The 21,530-nt window shown below is 47.0% G+C and overlaps 1 protein-coding gene across 1 annotated transcript in view; it reads right to left on the bottom strand.

Moving 5' to 3' along the window:
* The window catches only part of TDRD9 (tudor domain containing 9), a 789,496-nt gene that overhangs the window by 524,049 nt on the left and 243,917 nt on the right, over positions 1–21,530 (bottom strand). The window contains exon 5 of the mRNA XM_082275596.1: positions 13,546–13,710. Coding sequence (XP_082131722.1) covers positions 13,546–13,710 — 165 coding nt within the window. The remainder of the gene's footprint in view (positions 1–13,545; positions 13,711–21,530) is intronic.

Genomic DNA, 21,530 nt, shown 5'->3' on the forward strand with positions numbered 1-21,530 from the left:
TCAGCGCATCAGAAAAGACAGCAGGCATATACTAGCAAATTTCCTGTTTGACATTTACTTTCCATGTTACAAGGTGGCCATGCTGATTTACAAAATTCTAAGAAGCAGTGTGTGATCCATCCAGAGAAAGATTTTTGAATATTTCTCCAAGTATTTTGAAGAACACAGCCAGATCAGTAGATTGTGACCAATTGGTACCTGCACCACTTGTATGAGTAGGGCGCTAGATACAACAAATAAAACACAACCTAGGAGTGAGGGCCCCTTCTGATGATCCAACCCCCTATCTTCACCACACAAGTGTTAGTAGCCAGCACTTTTAGACAATAAACAAAAAGACCCACTTAAAATTGCAAAGTGCTGTGTCCAACAAATTAAGAGAAAAGGATTTTACAGTGAGTACAAAAATCAAATTTTCTCTTTTGTTCACTTAAAGCAGAGTTCCACCCAAAAATGGAAGCTCCACTTATCTCTGTCCTCTCCCCCTCCGGTGCCACATTTTTTTTGTGCATACCGTAACACCCATTTCTAGGTGTTCATCGATGGACACAACGCTCCATAAATCATAACTACTGAGTTAAAATTGCCTCCTCCAGGAGTAGGACTAGGCAGGACAAGGAAAAAAAAAAAATTGGTTACGCCCGTGGCGCCATCCTCAACTGTTATATAACCCCCCTCTCTGCTCCATAGAGGGGTAGGTGCTGTGTCTGTCAAACTCAAGAGAAATGGATTTTACGGTAAGAAAAAAAAAAAAAAAAAAAACTTTTTTTTTAACCACTTAAGCCCTGGAAAATTTTACCCCCTTCCTGACCAGGGTTTTTTTTGCGATTTTTTACTGCATGAATTTAACGGACAATTGCGCGGTCGTGCGACGCTGTACCTAAACTAATTTGACGTCCTTTTTTTCCCCACAGACAGAGCTTTCTTTGGTGGTATTTGATCACCAGTGCAATTTTTACTTTTTGCGCTATAAACAAAAAAAGAGCGTAAATTTTGCAAAAACAATATTTTTCACATTTTTTATATGAAATTCCCCCCAAAAAAATGTAAAAATCAAAATTTTTTAACATTTTTGGCCAATTTGTTTTCTGCTACATAGGTTTGGTAAAAAAAAAAGAAAAATCACAAAAAGCGTATTTTGATTGGTTTGCGCAAAAGTTATTGCGTTTACTAAGGGAAAAATTTCTTTTTTGGGGTTTTTTTTTTTTTAACACGTAATGGCGGCGATCTGCGATTTTTTTGCGGTACTGCGACATTGCGGTGGACAGATCGGACCCTTGACTGACATTTTTGACACTTTTGGGGTTACCAGTGACATTACTGCAGCAATCAGTGCTATACATATGCACTGTTACCGCAAAATGACTGGTAGTGAAGGGGTTAACTTTATTTGAGAGGGAGGGGTGGTGTGTGTCCCTAGGGGCGTGATTCTTACTGTGATTGGCTGTGGCTTGAAGTGTAGGAACAGTGATCAACGGTCCTACATAGTAGAACCGTATGATCACAGTTTCTACACAGGTGAGAATGACAGGCAACTTGGTTTACATCAGCCGCCTGACTTTCTCCCTCTGCACCGGCGATCCGCGAGTGACCGGCGGACATCGAGTCCGCCCCGGTCACACGCACGGACTTGCTGTGGAACGAGCTGGGGCGGGAGCGCGCACCCGCGGAGGTCCGCTATTGGCTCCCAAGCAAGTGACAGGCTAGTGACATATATATACGTCACTTTGCCTGGCCGGGGCTGACTGTCGACATATATCGTCGTGCGGCGGTCGGCAACCGGTTAAGAACGTATCGTAAAATCCTTTTCTCCGAGTCCTCTGACAGACACAGCTCTCAATGCTTCTTCACTAATGGGTTATGCGCCATCTACAGGAGTAGACTAGGCAGTGAAAAACTTTCACTCGACACGCCAATAGGGGCTGTCCCTCATGACATAACCCCAGACACACTGTTCTAAAATCAGTTTGAAAGCAAGTAGACACAACCAACCCCAAAATAGAGGGGCGGGAGCTGCGTCTGTCAGAGGACTCAGAGGAAAAAAAGGAGGTAAGATTCTTAGAAAAATCCAATTTTCTTTTATGTCCTCTGACAGACGCTGCTCTCAATGCTTCTTCACTAATAGGACGTCCCAAAGCAGTGTAGGCATGAGGGGTGGGAAGAACACAACCAAAAACTAACGCCTTTCCAAGGCTAAAAACGTACCCAACAGGGCATAAAAAAGCTCAACCAACACTAACAGGAGCTTACCCACGAAAAAAAAAAATACAATCCCTTAAAGAGAAAAGACCAAGACTCTTTAAACAGCAGCCTACAAAACGTTGCGGCCAAAGGAAGCAACCAAGGATGCCATCAATCTTGTAGAATTTTGTAAAAGTGTGTACAGACGACCAGGTCGCCACTTTACACACCTAAGCCAAAGAAGCCTGATGGCAAAAAGCCAAAGAGGCACTCAGCGTTCTAGTAGAATGTGCCCTCACAGGGAAAGGAGGAACCTTACCCTTTAACGAATAGCCCTGAACAATAGTCTGTCTGATCCACATTGATATGGTTGCAGCAGACGCAGCCAAACTGTCAGGGTTACCTGATCCGAGGTGCTGAGAGGGCTCCCCTTGCGGCTCAGACCAGCACACCTCTGGAGATGGTACAGAGGGTGTGGCACGGGTTACCAGCTGCAGGCAGGTAGGTAGAACCAGGAGCAATCTGAGAGCGAACTGGAACAGGCTGGAATCACAGCAGGGTATGAATCTTCAAGGGCTCTGAAGCAGCCGGGCTATCTTGTGCTGAGGAATAGTCTCTAGTAGCGGAGACAGAAACTGGCCGAGGTCCTGGACTGAAGCAGGCAGCGGGAACTGTGGTACAAGCCGAGGACATGCACAAGAGACAACCAGAATAGTCGAGGTCTTGAGGCAAGCCGAGGTCATACACGGTAGGTAACGGAAACAAGGTCAGTGGGATAAGCCAAGAGTCAAACCAAGAGCAGGAGATCAAACGGAATCAGGAACAAGCCGAGGTCACAAGAGGAAATCCAAACAGGAAATAGGGAAGCACAGGAACACAGGAAGCCGAGAGATAATCCAGAAATGAGTCCGATCCTATGGCCACCAGAGGGTTGTGTCAGTTGAGTCAGGAGCGTCCATTGCTATTATTGTTGCCAGCTCTCCAACGGCCATTTCCCTGACACAAACCCTTAAGAGATCCCTCAGGAAGGACAAACCGAGAATCACCTGTCCGAAAGGACTCCGTGGCTGACGGGTAGACTCTAACCGCCCGAACCACATCCAGCGAATGCAAGGCAAATTCCTTGGGATGCTTGAGCTTAGCACAGAGCGTAGGCAAAACAATATCTTTATTGAGGTGGAAAGCTGACACCACCTTAGGGAGAAAAAATTGGTTAGGACGCAGAACAACCTTATCCCTATGAAGGACAAGATGGACAAGATAAGGCGAACAGCAGGACACAGCCGCCAACTCATACTCCATGCGAGCAGAGGTGATAGCAACCAAAAAAGCAACCTTCTGAGACAACAAAGTCAGAGAAATTCCCCTGATATTTTCAAAGGGAGGTCATTGAAGAACGGACAAAACCAAATTCAGATCCCACGGAGGTAAAGGGGATCTCTTCGGCGGAGCCAAATGAAGAACCCCGTGAATAAAAGTGTAAATCAAGGAATTTGTCGCCAAGGGACGTTGGAAATCAATGGCTAAGGTCGACACCTGACCTTTAATCGTTTCTAAAGTCAAACGTTGCTCCACTCCCTTCTGCAAAGCGGCTAAGACCCTCGTCACCGAGAAGGAGCGAGGATGCAATTTTTGCGACTCACACCAGGCAATATACATCTTCCAAGTCCAAAGATAAACCTTCCTGGAAGTCTCCTTCCAAGCTCTCAAGGTAGGAATCACAGAATCAGAGAGACTTCTGTCCCTCAACACCTGGCCTTCAACAGCCACACCGTTAAAGCCAGTGTCCGTAAAGCAGGATGGAAGATCAGCCCTTCAGACAGCAGATCCTCTCTCAGAGGAAGCTGCCAGGGAAGCTTGACGACCATCTTTATGAGGTCTGCCTATGACTGGAGAGGCCAGTCTGGGGCCACCAGAATCACCTGCACCTTCTAAACCGCCAACCTGCGGAGGAACCTCGACAACAGTTGTTCCACCGTCTAAATATGTCACTCACTAGTATGTGAGGCTGCTGGATGTACTGTATTCCTGGCCTCTATAGACCTGAAGGATGCTTATCTGCACATCCCCATTTTCGAGGGTCACCAGAGGTACCATCGGTTCGCTATCGCAGAGGACCCCTATCAGTTTGTGGCGTTACCTTTCAGTCTCGCTTCAGCTCCAAGGGTTTTTTACCAAAGTGTTGGCGCCTGTTCTGGGCCTGCTAAGGGCATAGGGCATTGCGGTCTTGGGATATCTGGACGATCTCCTTTTAAGATCGAGTGTCAGTCAGGACCTATTGCGCGATCTGTCCACCACAGTACAGACGCTTCAGGAGTTCGGATGGACCATCAACGTACAGAAGTCGACCTTGTCTCCTTCGGTTCGTCTTCCCTATCTGGGAATGGTCCTGGACTCTGCTCAAGCAAAGGTGTTCTTGCCAGGGGGCAAGCTCCGGACTTTGCAGGACGAGATCAGGTCCCTCAGGGACAGGCCGTTCTCGTCACTCAGGACCTGCATGCGGTCCCTAGGGTTGATGGTGTCAGCTTTCGAGGTGATACCATTTGCTCAGTTCCACACATGGTCTCTTCAAGCGGAGATACTGGCCAGGTGGGACAGACTACCTCAGTCCCTGGATCTGAGTGTCTCATTGAGTCGCCAAACCAGAATGGATCTTCTGTGGTGGCTCCAGTCCCCGGCGGTGTCGGCAGGCAAGTCCTTCCGGCCGTTATTGTGGACGGTGATTACCACGGATGCCAGCCTGTCGGGCTGGGGTGGGGTCCTGGGCAACCTGTCTGCCCAGGGCACTTGGTCGGAGGAGGAATCCTCCCTTCCGATCAATGTGCTGGAATTGAGAGCGATCAAACTCTGCCTCTTCCAGTGGTCGGAACGTCATGGGGACCGTCCTGTTCAGGTACAGACGGACAATGCTACCGCAGTGGCTTACATCAACCAAGGGGGCACCAGGAGTGCCCGGGCGGCCCGGGAGGTGACCAGCATTCTGTCTTGGGCCGAGACTCATGTCCCGGCAATTTCAGCAGTTCACATTCCGGGTGTGGAGAATTGGCAGGCCGCCTATCTGAGCCGCCAGACGCTGGACCAGGGGGAATGGTCCCTACATCCGGAGGTCTTTCGAATGCTGTGTGCAAAGTGGGGATCCCCGGACGTGGATCTGTTCGCGTCTGGTCTGAACCAAAAGGTGGAAAGGTTCGTGGCAAGAACGCGCGATCCTCTGGCAGACGCCTCGGATGCGTTGGTGGCCCCTTGGCATCAGTATTGTCTGATGTATGCCTTTCCTCCGATTCAGTTGTTATCCAGGTTCCTCCGCAGGGTAGCCTCACAACCGCACCTGGTGATTCTGGTGGTGCCGGACTGGCCACGCCGGTCCTGGTACGCCGACGTTGTTCACCTGGCAGTGGCTCCTCCGTGGCAGCTGCCAAGGCGGGAAGATTTGCTGTATCAGGGACCGATCTTCCATCCTGCTTTACAGTCGCTGGCTTTAACGGCCTGGCTGTTGAGACCCAGGTCCTGAGAGACCGGGGTCTCTCCCCTGAGGTCATCCCTACTCTGATCAAGGCTAGGAAAAGCTCATCTGGTAAAATCTATTACCGTACCTGGAAAGCTTATTTCGCCTGGTGTGAGTCCAGGGGGTTCTCCCCTCGTTCTTACTCGGTGTCGAGAGTGTTGGCTTTCCTCCAGTCTGGAGTGGATCAGCGCCTGGCGCTGGCCACAATAAAGGGCCAGGTTTCTGCACTGGCTGTTCTTTTCCAACGCCCTGTGGCGTCTCGTTCCTTAATTCGCACCTTCATTCAAGGTGTGCGACATTTGGCTCCTCCCAGGAAGGAGCCTTTACCTCTATGGGACTTGAACTTGGTTCTGTCCGTGTTACAGCGTGCTCCCTTTGAAAACATCCGGGAGATATCGTTGCCTCTGCTGTCTAAGGAGGTTGCCTTTTTAGTGGCGATCACTTCGGCTCGCAGAGTATCAGAGCTGGCGGCGTTGTCTTGCCGCTCTCCATACTTGGTAATTCACAAGGATAAGGTGGTCTTGCGTCCACATTTCTCTTTTCTTCCTAAGGTGGTCTCTGAGTTCCACCTTAATGAGGACATTGTCCTGCCTTCGCTTTGTACGAAGCCTACGCTTTCTAAGGCGGTTGCTTTGCATTCCTTGGATGTTGTCAGGGCGATCGGGGTTTACCTGTCGTCTATGGAGTCCTTTCGGAAGACGGATTCCCTCTTTGTCCTTCCTGAGGGACCTCGGAAGGGCATGGCTGCGTCTGCAGCGACTATTGCCAAATGGATCAGACAGACCATTGAGCAGGCTTATGCTTTGAAGGAACGGGTTCCACCGTTCCCTGTAGCTCCGTGGGGGACATATTTAGTTTGGGGCAGCTTGACCCAAACAATGTAAAGTGTAACACAAGCTGTGTAAGGTTCTGGCACTCTCAGTGCCTCCTATCACATTATTTCCGGGTGATTTCCATCTACCTAGATAGAAGAAACACATATAGGTGTGCTTCCCTTTAAGACTGATGCTGTCATCACTCAGCGCCAGACTAGATGGCTATTTAAATCGCCGGTTCTCACTCACATGTGTTCGTTCAAACACCCTTACCTGGATGCTAACTTGGCTTGAAGCTTTCATGCTTGCAAGCATACCTCGCTGACGGAACCTCGCTGCGCTGATCCCTGTATCCCGCTTCTGGATCATCCGCTCCTCCTGAACCAACCTTCGGCTGTATTGCTATTAGTGCTAAGTACCCCGCAGGGGAACCCTCTATAAACTTATACTAAGCTTACACTTTCTAGCTCTGCATAGTAAAGACTATTTATCACATCTGCATATCTAGATTGCTAGCTCTTAAGACTACTGCTACTTATTACTGCACTGGGTTGATCTCTCTTGTATGTCTACCTGCTACTCTGTCATCTGCTACCATACATGATTGCTAAACCTACCTGCATCCATCTGCTACTGTCTTACCTTCAAGTGTCTGTCACCTACCACCTCCACTCAACCTGTCTCTTAAATCTTCATCACTGTGTTACTACATACATAAAGTCACTCTAGGAACCAGCTTGTTGAGTGTGTGTATTTACTAGCTGAATTAAGACCTTCTACACATGAGGAGTCATTGAGGTTGGGAATGGTATCTCAGCATCTCTCTTACATGACTACTGAAGTGGAATATTTCTGCAGCTGAAAATCCACACCATACATGAAACGCAGGAGCGTTACAAGCTGGCACTCAGTTTAAAAGCATTATTTGTAATTTGGTTAGAGTAAGGGTCATAACCACTGCCAGCTTTCTCTTCTTCCCCAATCTCTCATCTGTGTCCCAGTGGGAAGACTTCCCTTTACTTCAAGGGCCATTGTCAAAATAGGAAGGGAGAGGAAATCATTCAAAATAAAGGGAGTTCCCACTGGAAGATCTCTTTTATTCCTGTTTTTGTGACAACCAAAAATTTTGAACTTCTATCACTTTCACTCTTTGACCATAGTGAACCGGAAAAAAAGAGTAAGACTCCATAAAGGGGGGTCACAAACAGTAGTAAAAACCTGACAGGTGTTCCAATCAATTTCTGCTCCATGCAGGAAAAAAAAAAAAATAATTAGTCTATAGCTATACTTTATCTCTTTCCTTTAAAGAAAATAAATTTATGGAAGCAGCACGGAAGAGCAGGAGGAAGCAGAATTGAAGTTATAAACTAAAAGTGGCAGGTGCAAGAATTTAAAAAATGTGTTTCCTGGTGAGGTTTTTTACTGTGCCTAATGTGTTAAAGTGACAAAACAATACCCTTTTTCTCTATACCCATCCAATGCTTAAAAGTGGACTCCAGGAATTCAGCATCTCTGTAAAAAGCCCCAGCATACTATGAGTTAAGTCCGTTTGACAGATTTTTGTGCTTACAGAACTCTGATGTGAGACATTCTGGTCTCAGCACCTGCAAGTGTAGAGCCGATATAGCTGCGATGCATAATGTAAACTCATTCACAAAATACAAATCATTTTTTGTATGGGCAACGGGTGGAAGGGGTGGGTGTAGCTACTGTGTGTGCTTCTCTCCTCTCTCAGCCCCAAATGTATCCTTTGGGAGTACTATAAACTTGTCAGATTTAAATAGGGATAAGTCTAGGAGACTGCAGGCACCTCATTAGATTTAACTCATAGTATGCATGCATTTTTACAAAGATGCTGAACTCCTGGAATTCAGATCGAATGAGCCTGAAATCCATTTATCATTATCTACTTGCCGACCAGCCATCGCACTTCTACTGCGGCAGGTTGGCTCGGTCCCGTGAAACGACCTACCTGTACATCGTTTCGTGGCACAGCTAGTGGGCTGATTCGCAAGTGCTGATTGTCCACAGGGTGAGCCAATCAGCAGGTCCTGGGGACGCAATGTCCGCCGAGCACCCCGCAATTGCTCCCCGTGTAGACAGAACAGCGGACTGCCGATGTAAACAGCAGACCACGGGTCTATCAGTGATGAAAACTGAGACCTGTGTTCCTCCTATTTAGGAACACAGGTCTCTGTGTTCATCCAGCAAGTCCATGCCCCACACAGTAGAAAGCACCCCCTAGGGACACATTTAACCCTTTGATCGCCCCTGGTGTAAACCCCTTACCTGCCAGTGTCATTAGTACAGTAACAGTGCATATTTTTTGCACCAATTACTGTACTAATGTTACTGCTCCCTCCAAAAGTGTCAAAAAGTCAGTTAGGCGCCCAATCTGTCCGCAGCAATGTCGCAGTCCCGCTAAAAATCACTGATAGCTGACATTAATAATAAAAATGAAAAATCTTTCCTCTAGTTTGTAGACGCGATAACTTTTGCGCAAACCAATTAATATACACTTACAAGGTATATTTTTTTACCAAAAATATATGGCAGAATATTTTGCCCTAAACTGATGAAACAATTTGATTTTTTTTATTGGGAATGTTCTATAGCAGAAAGTAAAAAAAAAAAAAAAAAAAAAAATAGATTTTTGTAAGAACTTACCGTAAAATCCTTTTCTCTGAAGTTCCTACACAGACGCAGCTCTGCTTAATCATAAGACTATAAGGTTATACTCCTCCCACTAGGGATAGGGATAGGGATAGGCACTTGGCGTAAAAAAAGGCTTGTCCACGCCTATAGGGGCTGTCCCAGCCAGCATAACCTCTCAGGCTCTGCTATACTCAAACAGTTGTGTTGCAAGCAGTGACAGAAAAAGACCCCTTAACTCAAAGTAGAGGGATCCAAAAAGGTCGGCTACTCTTCCACCGTCACCAGAGTCGCTTTATTCAACCTGGCCACCGGGGAATCCACCTTCAGTGGTACAGCCCACCTAGTATTCACCGCCTCTGCAAAGGGAAAATGTTTAGGCACCACCAGCATTTGCTTAATGCGTCACCATTGTTCATCCACAATAGAGTGAAACAAGTCATTGAAACAAGTCAGGATAAGGAAACACTTAACCTGATTTACGATATTTGCAGGAGCCAAAAGACACCTGCATACCTGACGCTGTGCGTTCAGGTATCCATTTTAGGGGTTTCTCCGCACAGAAACTATCAAATTTTCCACCAAGGCACATTCTCGAGCGACAGAGGAGGACGACAGATCCTCTTCACCATTAAAATGGGAAGACACCGACCAATCAGGGTGGTCTGAGTCTGCGGCAACCATATCTGTGTCAGAATCCGAAGATCGTGCAGATGGAGGGGAGGACGGAGAACATTTGCGGCTATCAGAACAAACCGACTGTACTTTTGACATAAGGCTTTGCAGAAAAAATGCAATCTGTCTGCAACTGTGAGCCGGAGGGTCCCGCAGTCATTTCCAGGGGGTCTGCAGGGGATATTTTATCCTGGGACTCCATTTTCAAACAAAAACATTTTTTTTTTGTGCACTGTCGCAATCTTTAAAGGATGGCGAAAAATGAGGTCTCCCCGTTATAATTGCGGACCCCAAAAACATGAGCAATGTCTAAATATATCAGAGCAGGAGAGGGAAACCTACAGGGGACCACCGGAAACTTTACCAGCTAAAAAGGTGCAGTCCTGGTCAGTGTCAAAATGAAAGAAACACAGAAGACACAGGAAAAGTAAGCAATTCGGCCTCAAACAGAGAAAAAAACGTGCTGCATGTCAGTCCCGCCTCCGGACCGCTTTAGCCACTTTCCCTCCCCGGACCACAAGAAAATGGCTGCTCTACATTCTCAATGGGGAATTTAAGAAAATGGCTGCCCATACAAACTAATGGGAACACAGAGGTCATGAACCATGGCAAAACGGTGGTCCCCATACGGTCTCTGGGACCCCCAAAAGGGGTCCCAGAACAAAAGGCAACTAAGGGTCCCCATTCATGAAAGTCCAAGGAATGGACTGTAGACCTCAGAGACAGGATTGTATAGAGGAACAGATCTGGGTAAGGGTACACAAACATGTCTGCAACATTGAAGGTCCCAATAAGCACAGTGGCCTCCATCGTCCATAATTGGAAGAAGGTTGGAACCCCCAGGACTCTTCCTAGATCGGGCGGTCCGGCCAAACTGAGGGATCAGGGGAATAAAACCTTAGTCGGGGAGGTGACCAAGACCCGATGGTCACTGACAGAGCTCATGCTATTCTCTGCAGAGAGAGGAGAACCTTCCAGAAGAACAACAATCTCTGCAGAACCCCACCAATCAGGCCTGTATGGTAGAGCGGCCAGACAAAAGCCACTCATCAGTTAAAAGCACATGACAGCCTGCCTAGAGTTTGCCAAAAGGCACCTGAAGGACTCTCAGACCATGAGAAACAAAATGCTCTAGTCCGATGAAATAAAGATTGAACTTTTGGCCTGAATGACAAGTGTCATATCTGGAGGAAGCCAGGCACCACTCATCACCTGGCCAATACTATCCCTAAAGTGAAGCATGGTGGTGGCAGCATCATGCTGTGGGCATGTTTTTCAGCGGCAGGAATCTGAAGCCTAGTAAGGATTGAAGGAAAGATGAATACAGCAACGTACAAAGACCTTGATCCTTGATTACATCCTTGATGAAAACCTGTCAAGAGCGCTCTAGAACTTAGACTGGGGCGAATGCTTCATCTTCCAACAGGACAACGACCCTAAGCACACAGCCAAGATAACAAAGGAGTGGCTGTGGGAAAACTATGAACGTCCTTGAGTGGCCTAACCAGAGCCCAGACTTGAACTAAATTGTAAATCTCTGGAGATATCTAAAAATGCCTGTGCACAGATGCTCTCCATCCAAACTGATGGAGCTTGAGAGGTCCTGCAAAGAAGAATGGGAGAAACTGCCCAAAAATAGGCGTGCCAAGGTTGTAGTATCATACTTAAAAATGCTTGGCAGGAATTGGTGTCAAAGGGGTTTCAAAAAAAATTGAGCACAGGCAGTGAATACTTACCGTATCTCACAAAAGTGAGTTCACCCCTCACATTTTTGTAAAATATTTTATTCTCTTATTGTACATCTTGTATAACAGTGTAAATTTGCTGTCCCCTCAAAATAACAACACAGCCAATAATGTCTAACCCTCTGGCAACAAAAGTGAGTACACCCCTAAGTGAAAATGTCCAAATTGGGCCCAATTAGCCATTTTCCATCCCCGGGGGTCACGTGACTTGTTAGTGTTACAAGGTCTCAGGTGTGAATGGGTAGCAGGTGTGTTAAATTTGGTGTTATCGCTCTCTCTCCCATACTGGTAACTGGAAGTTCAACACGGCACCTCATTGCAAAGAACTCTGAGGATCTGAAAAAAGAATGGTTTCTCTACATAAAGATGGCCTAAGCTATAAGAAGATTGCCAAGACCGTGAAACTGAGCTGCAGCACGGTGGCCAAGACCATACAGCGGTCTAACAGGACAGGTTCCACTGAGTACAAGCCTCGCCATGGTCGACCAAAGGAGTTGAGTACACGTACTCAGCGTCCTATCCAAAGGTTGTCTTTGAGAAGTAGATGTATGAGTGCTGCCAGCATTGCTTCAGAGGTTGAAGGGGTGGGGGGAGGGGGGGGGGGGGGTCAGCCTGTCAGTGCTTAGACCATATGCCGCACACTGCATCAAATTGGTATGCATGGCTGTCGTCCCAGAAGAAAGCTTCTTCTAAAGATGATGCACAAGAAAGCCCGCACACAGTTTGCTGAAGACAAGCAGACTAAGGACATGGATTACTGGAACCATGTCCTGTGGACTAATGAGACCAAGATAAACTTATTTGGTTCAGATGGTGTCAAGCGTTAGTGGCGGCAACCAGGTGAGGAGGAGTACAAAGACAGGTGCGTCTTGCCTACAGTTAAGCATGGTGGTGGGAGTGTTATGGTCTGGGGCTGCACGAGTGCTGCCGGCACTGGGGAGCTATAGTTAATTGACTGAACCATGAATACCAACATGTACTGTGATATACTAAAGCAGAGCATGATCCCCCTTCCCTTCGGAGACCGGGCCACAGGGCAGTATTTTACCATGTTAACGACCACAAACACACCTCCAAGATGACCACTGCCTTGCTAAAGAAGCTGAGGGTAAAGGTGATGGACTGCCCAAGCAGGTCTCCAGACCTAAACCCTATTAAGTATCTGTGGGGCATCCTCAAACCGAAGTTCGGAGGAGCGCAAGATCTCTTACAGCCACCAGCTCCGTGATGTCATCATAGAGGAGTGGAAGAGGACTCCAGTGGCAGCCTGTAAAGCTCTGGTGAACACCATGCCCAAGAGGGTTAAGGCAGTGCTGGAAAACCACGGTGGCCACACAAAATAGTGACACTTTGGGCCCAATTTGGACATGTAGCTGTGCGTTGAGTTATTTTGAGGGGACAGCAAATTTACACTGTTAACACAAGCTGTACACTCTAGCAAAGTGTAATGTCCTCAGTGTTGTCACATGAAAAGATAAAATAAAATATTTTACAAATATGTGAGGGGTGTACTCACTTGTGAGATACTGCATGTACATGTTGTAGTTTTTTTATTAACAAATTTGCAAAGATTGCAAACAAACTTCTTTCACATTGTCATTATGGGGTATTGTTTTTAGAATTTTGAGGGAAAAAAAATGAATTTAATCCATTTTGGAATAGAGCTGTAACATAAAAAAATGTGGAAAAAGTGAAGGGCTGTGAATAATTTCGGGATGCACTGTAGAGGCATATTTTAAAGCTCAGAGTTAGGAGGCAGAAAAAACCCTACTGGTTTGTGTTTGTGAGAGGAGGTTTCTTCCAATATAACTATAAATGTTTTTAAGCCCAGTGGGAATGGACCCTAAAATCTCTTTAAACCAGAGTTGTCATTTTTAAGCTAAAAGAATGAGAAGGGTTTAATAACATTTTAAACTATAACCCCCACCACCATTCCCCAAGAGACCTTTGTTAAAGTGTTTTGTCTGCCTACCTTAAGCATAGGAATATGCTTCAAATCATCAAGGTAAAACACCTCAACGTCATACGGCTTTCCTTCAACATTGAAAATGTATGCTGGGACAAATTTGCTGAGGACTGGTGTGGCAAAATAATCTGCAAACTCTCTGCAGTTTATTGTAGCAGACATCAAAACCACCTGTCAAGAGAAAAAAAATTTTTTTTATACATGCACAACTTTGTTTTCTTTATTTACTCAACAGAATGTGTTACCCCTGAAGACATACATATAAAATCATCCAAACAATGGGGCTCAGCACAATCTTGGTCCCAGTTACAAACAGATAAAATGCATATACAGCAGGTAAAAACTGGATTTTTGTCTTACCGTAAAATCCTCTCTCTGATGTACATTGACGGACACAGCGACATATCTTCATTAGTCGAATGGGTTATGCTGCGCTTCCTAGGAGTAGCACACAAGGCAAAAAAGGGTTAACAAAGTTAATATAACTTAAACTACACCCATGGGGCAGTCCTAGGTGGCATACTCCCACTTCCTGCTCTAGGACTCAGTTTAGTAACAAGCAGTGTAAGAAGAATACATAACCCAACTCCACAGAAGGGTGGGTGCTGTGTCTGTCAAAGAACATAGAGAGAAAAGGATTTTACGGTAAGACAAAACTCCACTTTTCTTTCTTTCATTGACGGACACAGCAACATGTCTTCATTAGTCAAATGTTACGTCCCAAAACAGTATCAGCACGAGGGGTGGGAAACAAACAGCAAGAAACAATTCCCAACAGGACTAAGCATAGCCAAACAGGTAACCCAAGAGCTCAACCAGGTACAACTGGAGCTCACCTGAGAAAAAAGTACACCCTCAAAAGAGGATTAATCCGCTCCAACAGCGGACTGCAAACCCGTGCAGCCAAACAGAGGCATCCGCAGATGCAAACACATCCACCGTATAAAAATTTTTGTGAAAATGTGCACGGACAATCAAATGGACGCTTTGCAAACTTGCTCAACTGACGCCGGATGATGAAAGTCCCAAGAGGCACTAAGCGCCCGTATAAAATGCGCCGTTACACGGAAGGAGGATCCTGACCCTTAATGGAATAGGCCTACACCACCATCTGCCTATCCATCTGGAAATGGTCGCAGCAGACAAGGCCAGCCCCTAACAGAATCCATCCGTAAGGAAAAAATCGGAAATCTGATTTTTGGAATTACTCAGTCGTCGCCAGGTACACCCTGATTTCCTGCGCCAGGTAAACCCTGATATACCGAGCCATATCTAAAGAGTGTAAGGCTAGCTTTTTAGGGTGCTTAGGCTAGGACACAAGGAATGTAACATGCCTTATTTAAATGAAAACCAGAGAAGACTTTTGGAAGGAATGACTGGCAGGAATGAAGCACCATTTTATCTCCGTAAACAACCAAGTAAGGTGGACAAGACAAGCTGCCAGCTCCGACACCCTAGGTGCAGAAGAAAAAGCCACCATGATGACCACCTTCTGGGAAACATAAGCAGAGGTATCTCGTGAATATTATCCAACATCAGTTACTGAAGAACCGAAAGCACCAAGAGGAGATCCCACGAGGACAATAGAAACGCACTGGGGAAGACAAGTGGCGAACCCCAGAAAAAAGGCTTGAACCACAGAAAAACGTAGCCAAAGGACGACGAAAGAAGCCAAAATCCAAGTCACCGAAAAGAATCCGGGGAGAACCCCAAGAGATTCACATCCGCAAAGTATGCTCTACAAATGCGATGGTAAAACTACCTAGAGGTAGATTTACTAGTTTACAGCAGGGTGGGAATCACCGATTCAGACTACCCTCTAGTCGTCAACACCTGGCTTCCGACAGCCAAGCCGTAAAAGCCAGCGACTCAAAGGAAAGGTGGAAGATTGGCCCTTGAGCCAACAGATCTCTTCTAAAAGGAAGTCTCCAGGGAGCATCGGCAACCAAACATATGAGATCTGTGTACCAAAACTGTCTAGGCCAGTCTGAAACCACCAGGATGGCCATAATCCATTCGGCCTTGAGTCTACGCAGGAGTCTTGGCAGAAGTTCTAGAAGAGGAAACGCGTATATCAGAAGATACTGGTCCCAAAAGAGCCACCAGTGCGTCTGTGGCGTTGGCAAAAGGATTCCAAGACCGTGCCACAAACCCAAGAACATTCCTGTAGAAACAAGAGGCCAAAAGGACCACCTTGGGAGTACCCCACCGGAGACACAACTGTTGAAATGCCTCCAGAAGAAGTGACCAGTATATCGATCGGTAGTTTGGATTCTTCCAGAGTCCACAGAGTCCAGACCCCCTGAGCAAAAACTGTGCCAAAATAAAAGCACCCCACTCGGACAGGCTGGCATCCATGGTGACCACTGTCCTGTACAGGGCAAGTAAACTTACCTGTCAAAGCGCCGGAGAGCGAAGCCACCATGTCAGGGACACTCTCGTAAACCGTCTCAATAGGATCAGAGTTGTCTAGACACTGTGGATTCTTACCCCACATGACAAGAATATCCCTTGCAGACAACTCGTGTGGATAGAGTTTGGAACTCGTCAAATGGAATGAACACCCTGGCTGAGGCCGAGTCCAGAAAAGACCCAGATAGTCCCACTAGATGGATGGAACCAGAGACAATACCTGGAAATTGAATTTCCAACCAAACTCCTGCAGAGTCCTCACAGTAATCACCCAGTTGTCCTCTAGAGCAGTCGGAGACTCGCAAAAGAAGATCATCCAGTTACTCCAGTATCGCAAACACCCGCTGGCACAACAAAGCCAACACAAGGGCCAGCACTAGCAAAAAACCTGAGGGGTTGAGGTTACATAGTTAGTCAGGTTGAAAAAAGACAAGTCCATCTGGCTCAAACAATAAAAAATAAAAAAAAACTGTTAAGAAAACCCAAACCTACAATCCCATATACACAATCCTATACCCACAATTGGTCCAGAGGATGTGGTGTAGACCTCTTGATAATGCTCCTAGCCCACGGAAAGTGGAGGAAACGCGTTAGTTCGACATATCGGAATAGGAAGGCAAGCGTCCTTAATAGCAATAGGCCAGAAGATTCTCCTGATGTAGGGATACCACCATCGCACGAATAGACTCCCATTTGAAACATCTGTACCTGCACAAGGGGGTTCAAAGCTTGAGGTCCAAAATTGGATGTGCCTCGCTTTTCTTTAAGTATACAGCACCTGGTATTCCCGGGCGGTCGCCCACCCAAGCACTAACCAGTCCCGACCCTGCTTAGCTTCTGAGATCAGATGAGATCGGGCGCATTCAGGGTGGAATGGTATTAGACTCCTGGGACCTGCAAACATGAAACAAACATTTTGATTCTGGGACTGGAACAATCACCCTTTGTAGTAGCAAGACTTTCACCGCCACGGAAAAAACTTGCAGGCGGTCTGGGAAAGAAGGCAGGGTGGAAGGAAAGAACCTCTCTCGAGAAGACAGAATGCTCAATCTTGTAGCCGAACCAAACCCGCCCATGGACCTACTTGTCTTGAATCAGGGAGATCCACGGGTCCAAAAAAACAAAGACGCCCTCCCTCACCTCCCTCACCTTCAAGCTGAAGGGGTGTTTGTCTGCAGGTCTGGAAAGCTCAGTCGGCATACTAGGCAAAGCCCTCATTAAACCTCTGGAGGAGATCCTTCCAGGGAGGATCAAAACAGACGACTCCCCACCAAGGGATGATCACATAAGGCAATCTGGAAAGACTAGTTCGCAGCACAGCATTTTAGCCATATCGTGCGCCGAAGGATCACTGCTGCCACAGAAAGCCCAGAGATTAAGGGAGCCACATCCAGAGAGGCAGGACAGACTAACTGCAACCTCTGGACCAACTAGTCCACCAGCTCCGCAAAAGCAGGAGGAATCTGTTCCCCCTCCAGGTCCTGGTGCAAAAGTTTGCCCTCTCGGGAAAGTCCGGAACACCATGCACTAGTTAACACAAGCCGAAGGACCAAAGCAGCCACAGAAGATATGTGACAGATCAAGGTCTTGGCTCTCCCGTCAAAAGGATCTTTTAAACTGGAGACTCTTCTACCGGAAATAGGACTGAATTATCCAGCCTGGAAACCTGAGAGTCCACTACAGGTGGGACCTCACACGTACTCAAGACTGTTCAAGGGATAATGTCTACAGAAACGTTCAGACACAGCCATATTGCATTTAGAACAACTCCACTGACTCACAACAATTTTGTCACAGTAGGTGGAAAAAAGGGAATACCTTGCAGCTTTAAGGGGAATCTGCGGGCCCGGCACCTCTTGCGCAGCAACTGCATCCCCTGTTTCGAAAGAATCCTGCAACTATACAATCAGTGCATTCACCAGCGCCCTTGCATGCGAATGCAAAAAAATAGTGCAAACACTATTTCTAAAATTTCACTGCACCAAACCACACAGTACTAAGATTCCCAGCTGAATCTGGGGACTATTCGGAATTAATGGCACCCCATGTATCTGTAAGACAGCTGAGGTGAAAAGAGGAATCATTCTCACCGCAGAGCACTCGATGTGCGTGGACACAGACCCAGTAGATTCGCTATATGCTAAGCTCACCCTAAGACATAACCAGTAAGGAAGGTCGTCTGCTACAGTCCCGCAAGGAGACACAGAAAAAGTCCACAAAAAGACCACCCATTAGACCTAAGAGTCCCCCACCACAAAGGTCATAAAAAAACATAGCCCCCTAGAAAGTGAAAAGGGGGGGGCCGCCGTGATGCAGACGCGCAGAGTTCCCTCACACAATAATGGCTGCTTCACTTCTTACAAAAAAAATGCAGCCCCCACGGTGCCCCTGCAGATCAAAGGAAGCTCCAGGAAGTCCATAGGTCCTGGGGGGGGGGGGGGGGGAGGCGGACGCCGTCCGCTGCTCCATCACCCCGGTCAGCAGCTCGAACAGCCTGGTCAAAAGCTCGGACAGCCAGCCGGGAGTAGGCAGCAAAACCGTGGCCTAAATTTAGGGCCCGATCAGGACGCGAGTCCTCTGTTGGCTCTGTTGGATTGATCAACATCTCGGGGCATCCCCGCAATCAGTTATAGCAGTGGGTCAAGGGGGGTGTGGCTAGGAAATGGCGCCGTGAGGACGCAGCAAACCGGAGCTCCGTGAGTGAGAGCGGTGCTTATACCTCTGCAGCCAGCATCCTGGCCCCCATGCGCGCAGCCTACATGCCAGAAACCCAAACGCCAGTACAGTCAGGGGTTACCACGAAGCGATCGGATATCACTGCATATTTTCTGAGACGACCCACTGCCATACATAGTTGTACAGCTGCCTCTAAGATGGCGCCGACGCGACCCCCGGCCACCGGACCTGCAGGCTCAGCTTTTCAACAAAAAAAAGCACCTAAAACAAGTACGGATCAGACAGGAGATCCCCCCTCCTCCCCACACAGGATTCTCCGCCTCAGGATCCAGCCATGGAAGAACATGGGGTAACATCGGCTCCTCAAACCTTGTCACCTCAATATCTGCCGGTCACAGAATGGAAGCAGTTTGTATCCCGTATTCCAACAAAGCAAGACATCAGTGACATGGCGACCACAATCGTGTGTAACCTAAAAGGTGAAATCAATTCTATCAAGTTAAAAGTGGATCAGGTGGATGAAAGGGTTGGACTAGTGGAGGAGGCACAATCCTTATCTGATTTTAGAGTTCGAGCATTCACAGTTGTTACTACAAACAGATTACCATATTACAACTTAAGCAAGACGATAACGAAAATCGTAACCGCAGAAACAATATTAGACTTAGAGGTTTACCGGAGTCTGTTCTGGGCCCTGATCTCAAGGAATATATGGTGAAGATTATAAATGGATTAATGGAGCGTCCTCTCACAGAACCCATCGAAATAGATAGGGTTCATAGGGTTAAAGCCCCACGCAGCACAGGATCAGAACATCCACGTGATGTCTTAATTAGAATCCATTTCTATGCCTTCAAGGAAGAGATTATAAGGCGCGCCTGGAACCAGGGCCCTTGGGACTTTGAGGGAACCCAATTGCGAATTTTACCAGCCCTCTCTCATAACACCTTGCGGATGAGGGCCATGCTGAAACCTCTGTTAGAGGAGATTTACAGGGTAAAGGCTACTTCTCTTTGGGACCATCCATTCCATTTAGTGGTCATACAAGATAAAAAGACGTTTCTGCTAAGGTGGTATGACCAACTTCCGGATCTGTTCTCATTTCTGGGGATCTCTCCAGTTCCTGTCCCTGACTGGCTGGGTGTGTATGGAGGATGGGGTCCCAGATAACTTTTTCCAACCCGTTCATTAATCCTCCCTCAACGCCCTCAGAGGAATCGTTCAGAGACAGTAATAGAAGAGGACTCTATTCCATCTCAGGACTTGTAAAGATCCTTGGTTCCCAGAGATGTCCGTTCAGAATATGGGAGATAGACTTCGAGGTCCCCCCCTTTTTTTTCCCTTTCTGGGGGCCTGTCTATGTCTTGAACTGTGAGCGGTTGCCTCTTTATTCGGGGTTTGTTTTTGTTGCTGACTTTTTATTTTTGCTGACTGCTAAATACAACGAAATGCTGTTATAGCCGGCTTGTGATCTCTCCCTCCTCCTCAAGATTATTTTTTTTTTTTAGAGGGGGACGGAGGGTTAAAGTTATAATGCCATGTGGTGAATTTGACTGGTTAGTGATGGGGAGCCGGGTGATGTGGTGGGTGGGGGGGTGATTGGGGGGGGGGTTTCCTTTTCCTTTGCTTCTCTCTCTTCCCCCCTCCCCTTTTTTGGGGGTGGGGGGATTCCCCCCCCTTTTCTCTCCCCCTTCTATATATTAGAGGTATGCCCGCTCTGCTCGCAGCTCCGTTTATATAGTGGTGAAACTGTTCTCTTTAGTCTTTTTGTCTATTTAAATCCTCAGGGTTTCATATCTCACGAAGCCGCCAATCACACCTACCTCACGGTAGGACGCGCCTGGTTGCGCAAAATTTTTCTCTTTTTTAGTCAGATTGTATATACAAGGGTTGGGAAGAGGGTGGGGGTATACGTATAATTTGTCTCCCCCTATTTTTTTTTTCTCCCTCTTTTCCTTTTTTTGTTCTATGGCCCCGGATGGGCCTGCGAGAGGGGGGGGGGGTGGAGGAGAGGAGGTGGAGGGGATAGCTATAACAACCAGCACAGATGCTGGTTGTAAGATCTCCACACTTAATGTCAGAGGTTTGTCCACTCGGCAGAAGCGTACACAGTTGTTACAGGGCCTAAAACGTTGCCATACTGAAATAGCATTCTTACAGGAAACATTTTAGGAAGGATTGCCTACCTAATCTCTGTAATAGAGATTTTCCCTGGGCATATCATGCCCTTTCTCCCATCACAAAATCTAAGGGGGTTAGTATCCTTATTTCCAAAGCAATTATGTGGACTCCCAAGGAGGTACTGGCAGACCCTATGGGAAGAAATTTGCTAGTGAAGGGAAGTACTGGCCACACAGAACTTACACTGGTAAATGTCTACCTGCCTAATTCAGACCACTTGGCATTCCTACAGCGGTTAATACCTCTTATCCTGGGATTTAGGGAAGGTAATTTGGTGATGGGGAGATTTTAAACTTTGTCTCGGAACCTCTTAAGGATACTTCGAAGTCTTCATGCATCTTGTATGCTCGGCTGCGGCACCTACAGCGAGAACTTTCTATATTAAATTTTGTTGACCCCTGGCGGCTAATGCACCGGAATATACGAGATTTCACTTATTATTCTCCGCACGTCTGTGATAACGCAGAGGAGGGTGAAACGCGTTGACGCAATTTCTGGTCCCACGCTTGCTGTGACGTCATTTCCGGTAGCGGTGGAACGCACGCCGGGACCAGGGGAGCCCGAGCCACACCGCGATCTGAACGATCTGCTATACCAACTTAATGACTGCACCAGCCTGCCTTTTTTATCATGCGAAATCCAAGTGATCCATTTATGTTCCTAATAAACGTTTACTTTAGCAATATTACACTATTGTGAGCCTTTCCTTCCGCATATGGTCC

This window comes from Pelophylax lessonae, assembly GCF_965119305.1.
Source record: "Pelophylax lessonae genome assembly, chromosome: 13".
NCBI lineage: Eukaryota > Metazoa > Chordata > Amphibia > Anura > Ranidae > Pelophylax > Pelophylax lessonae.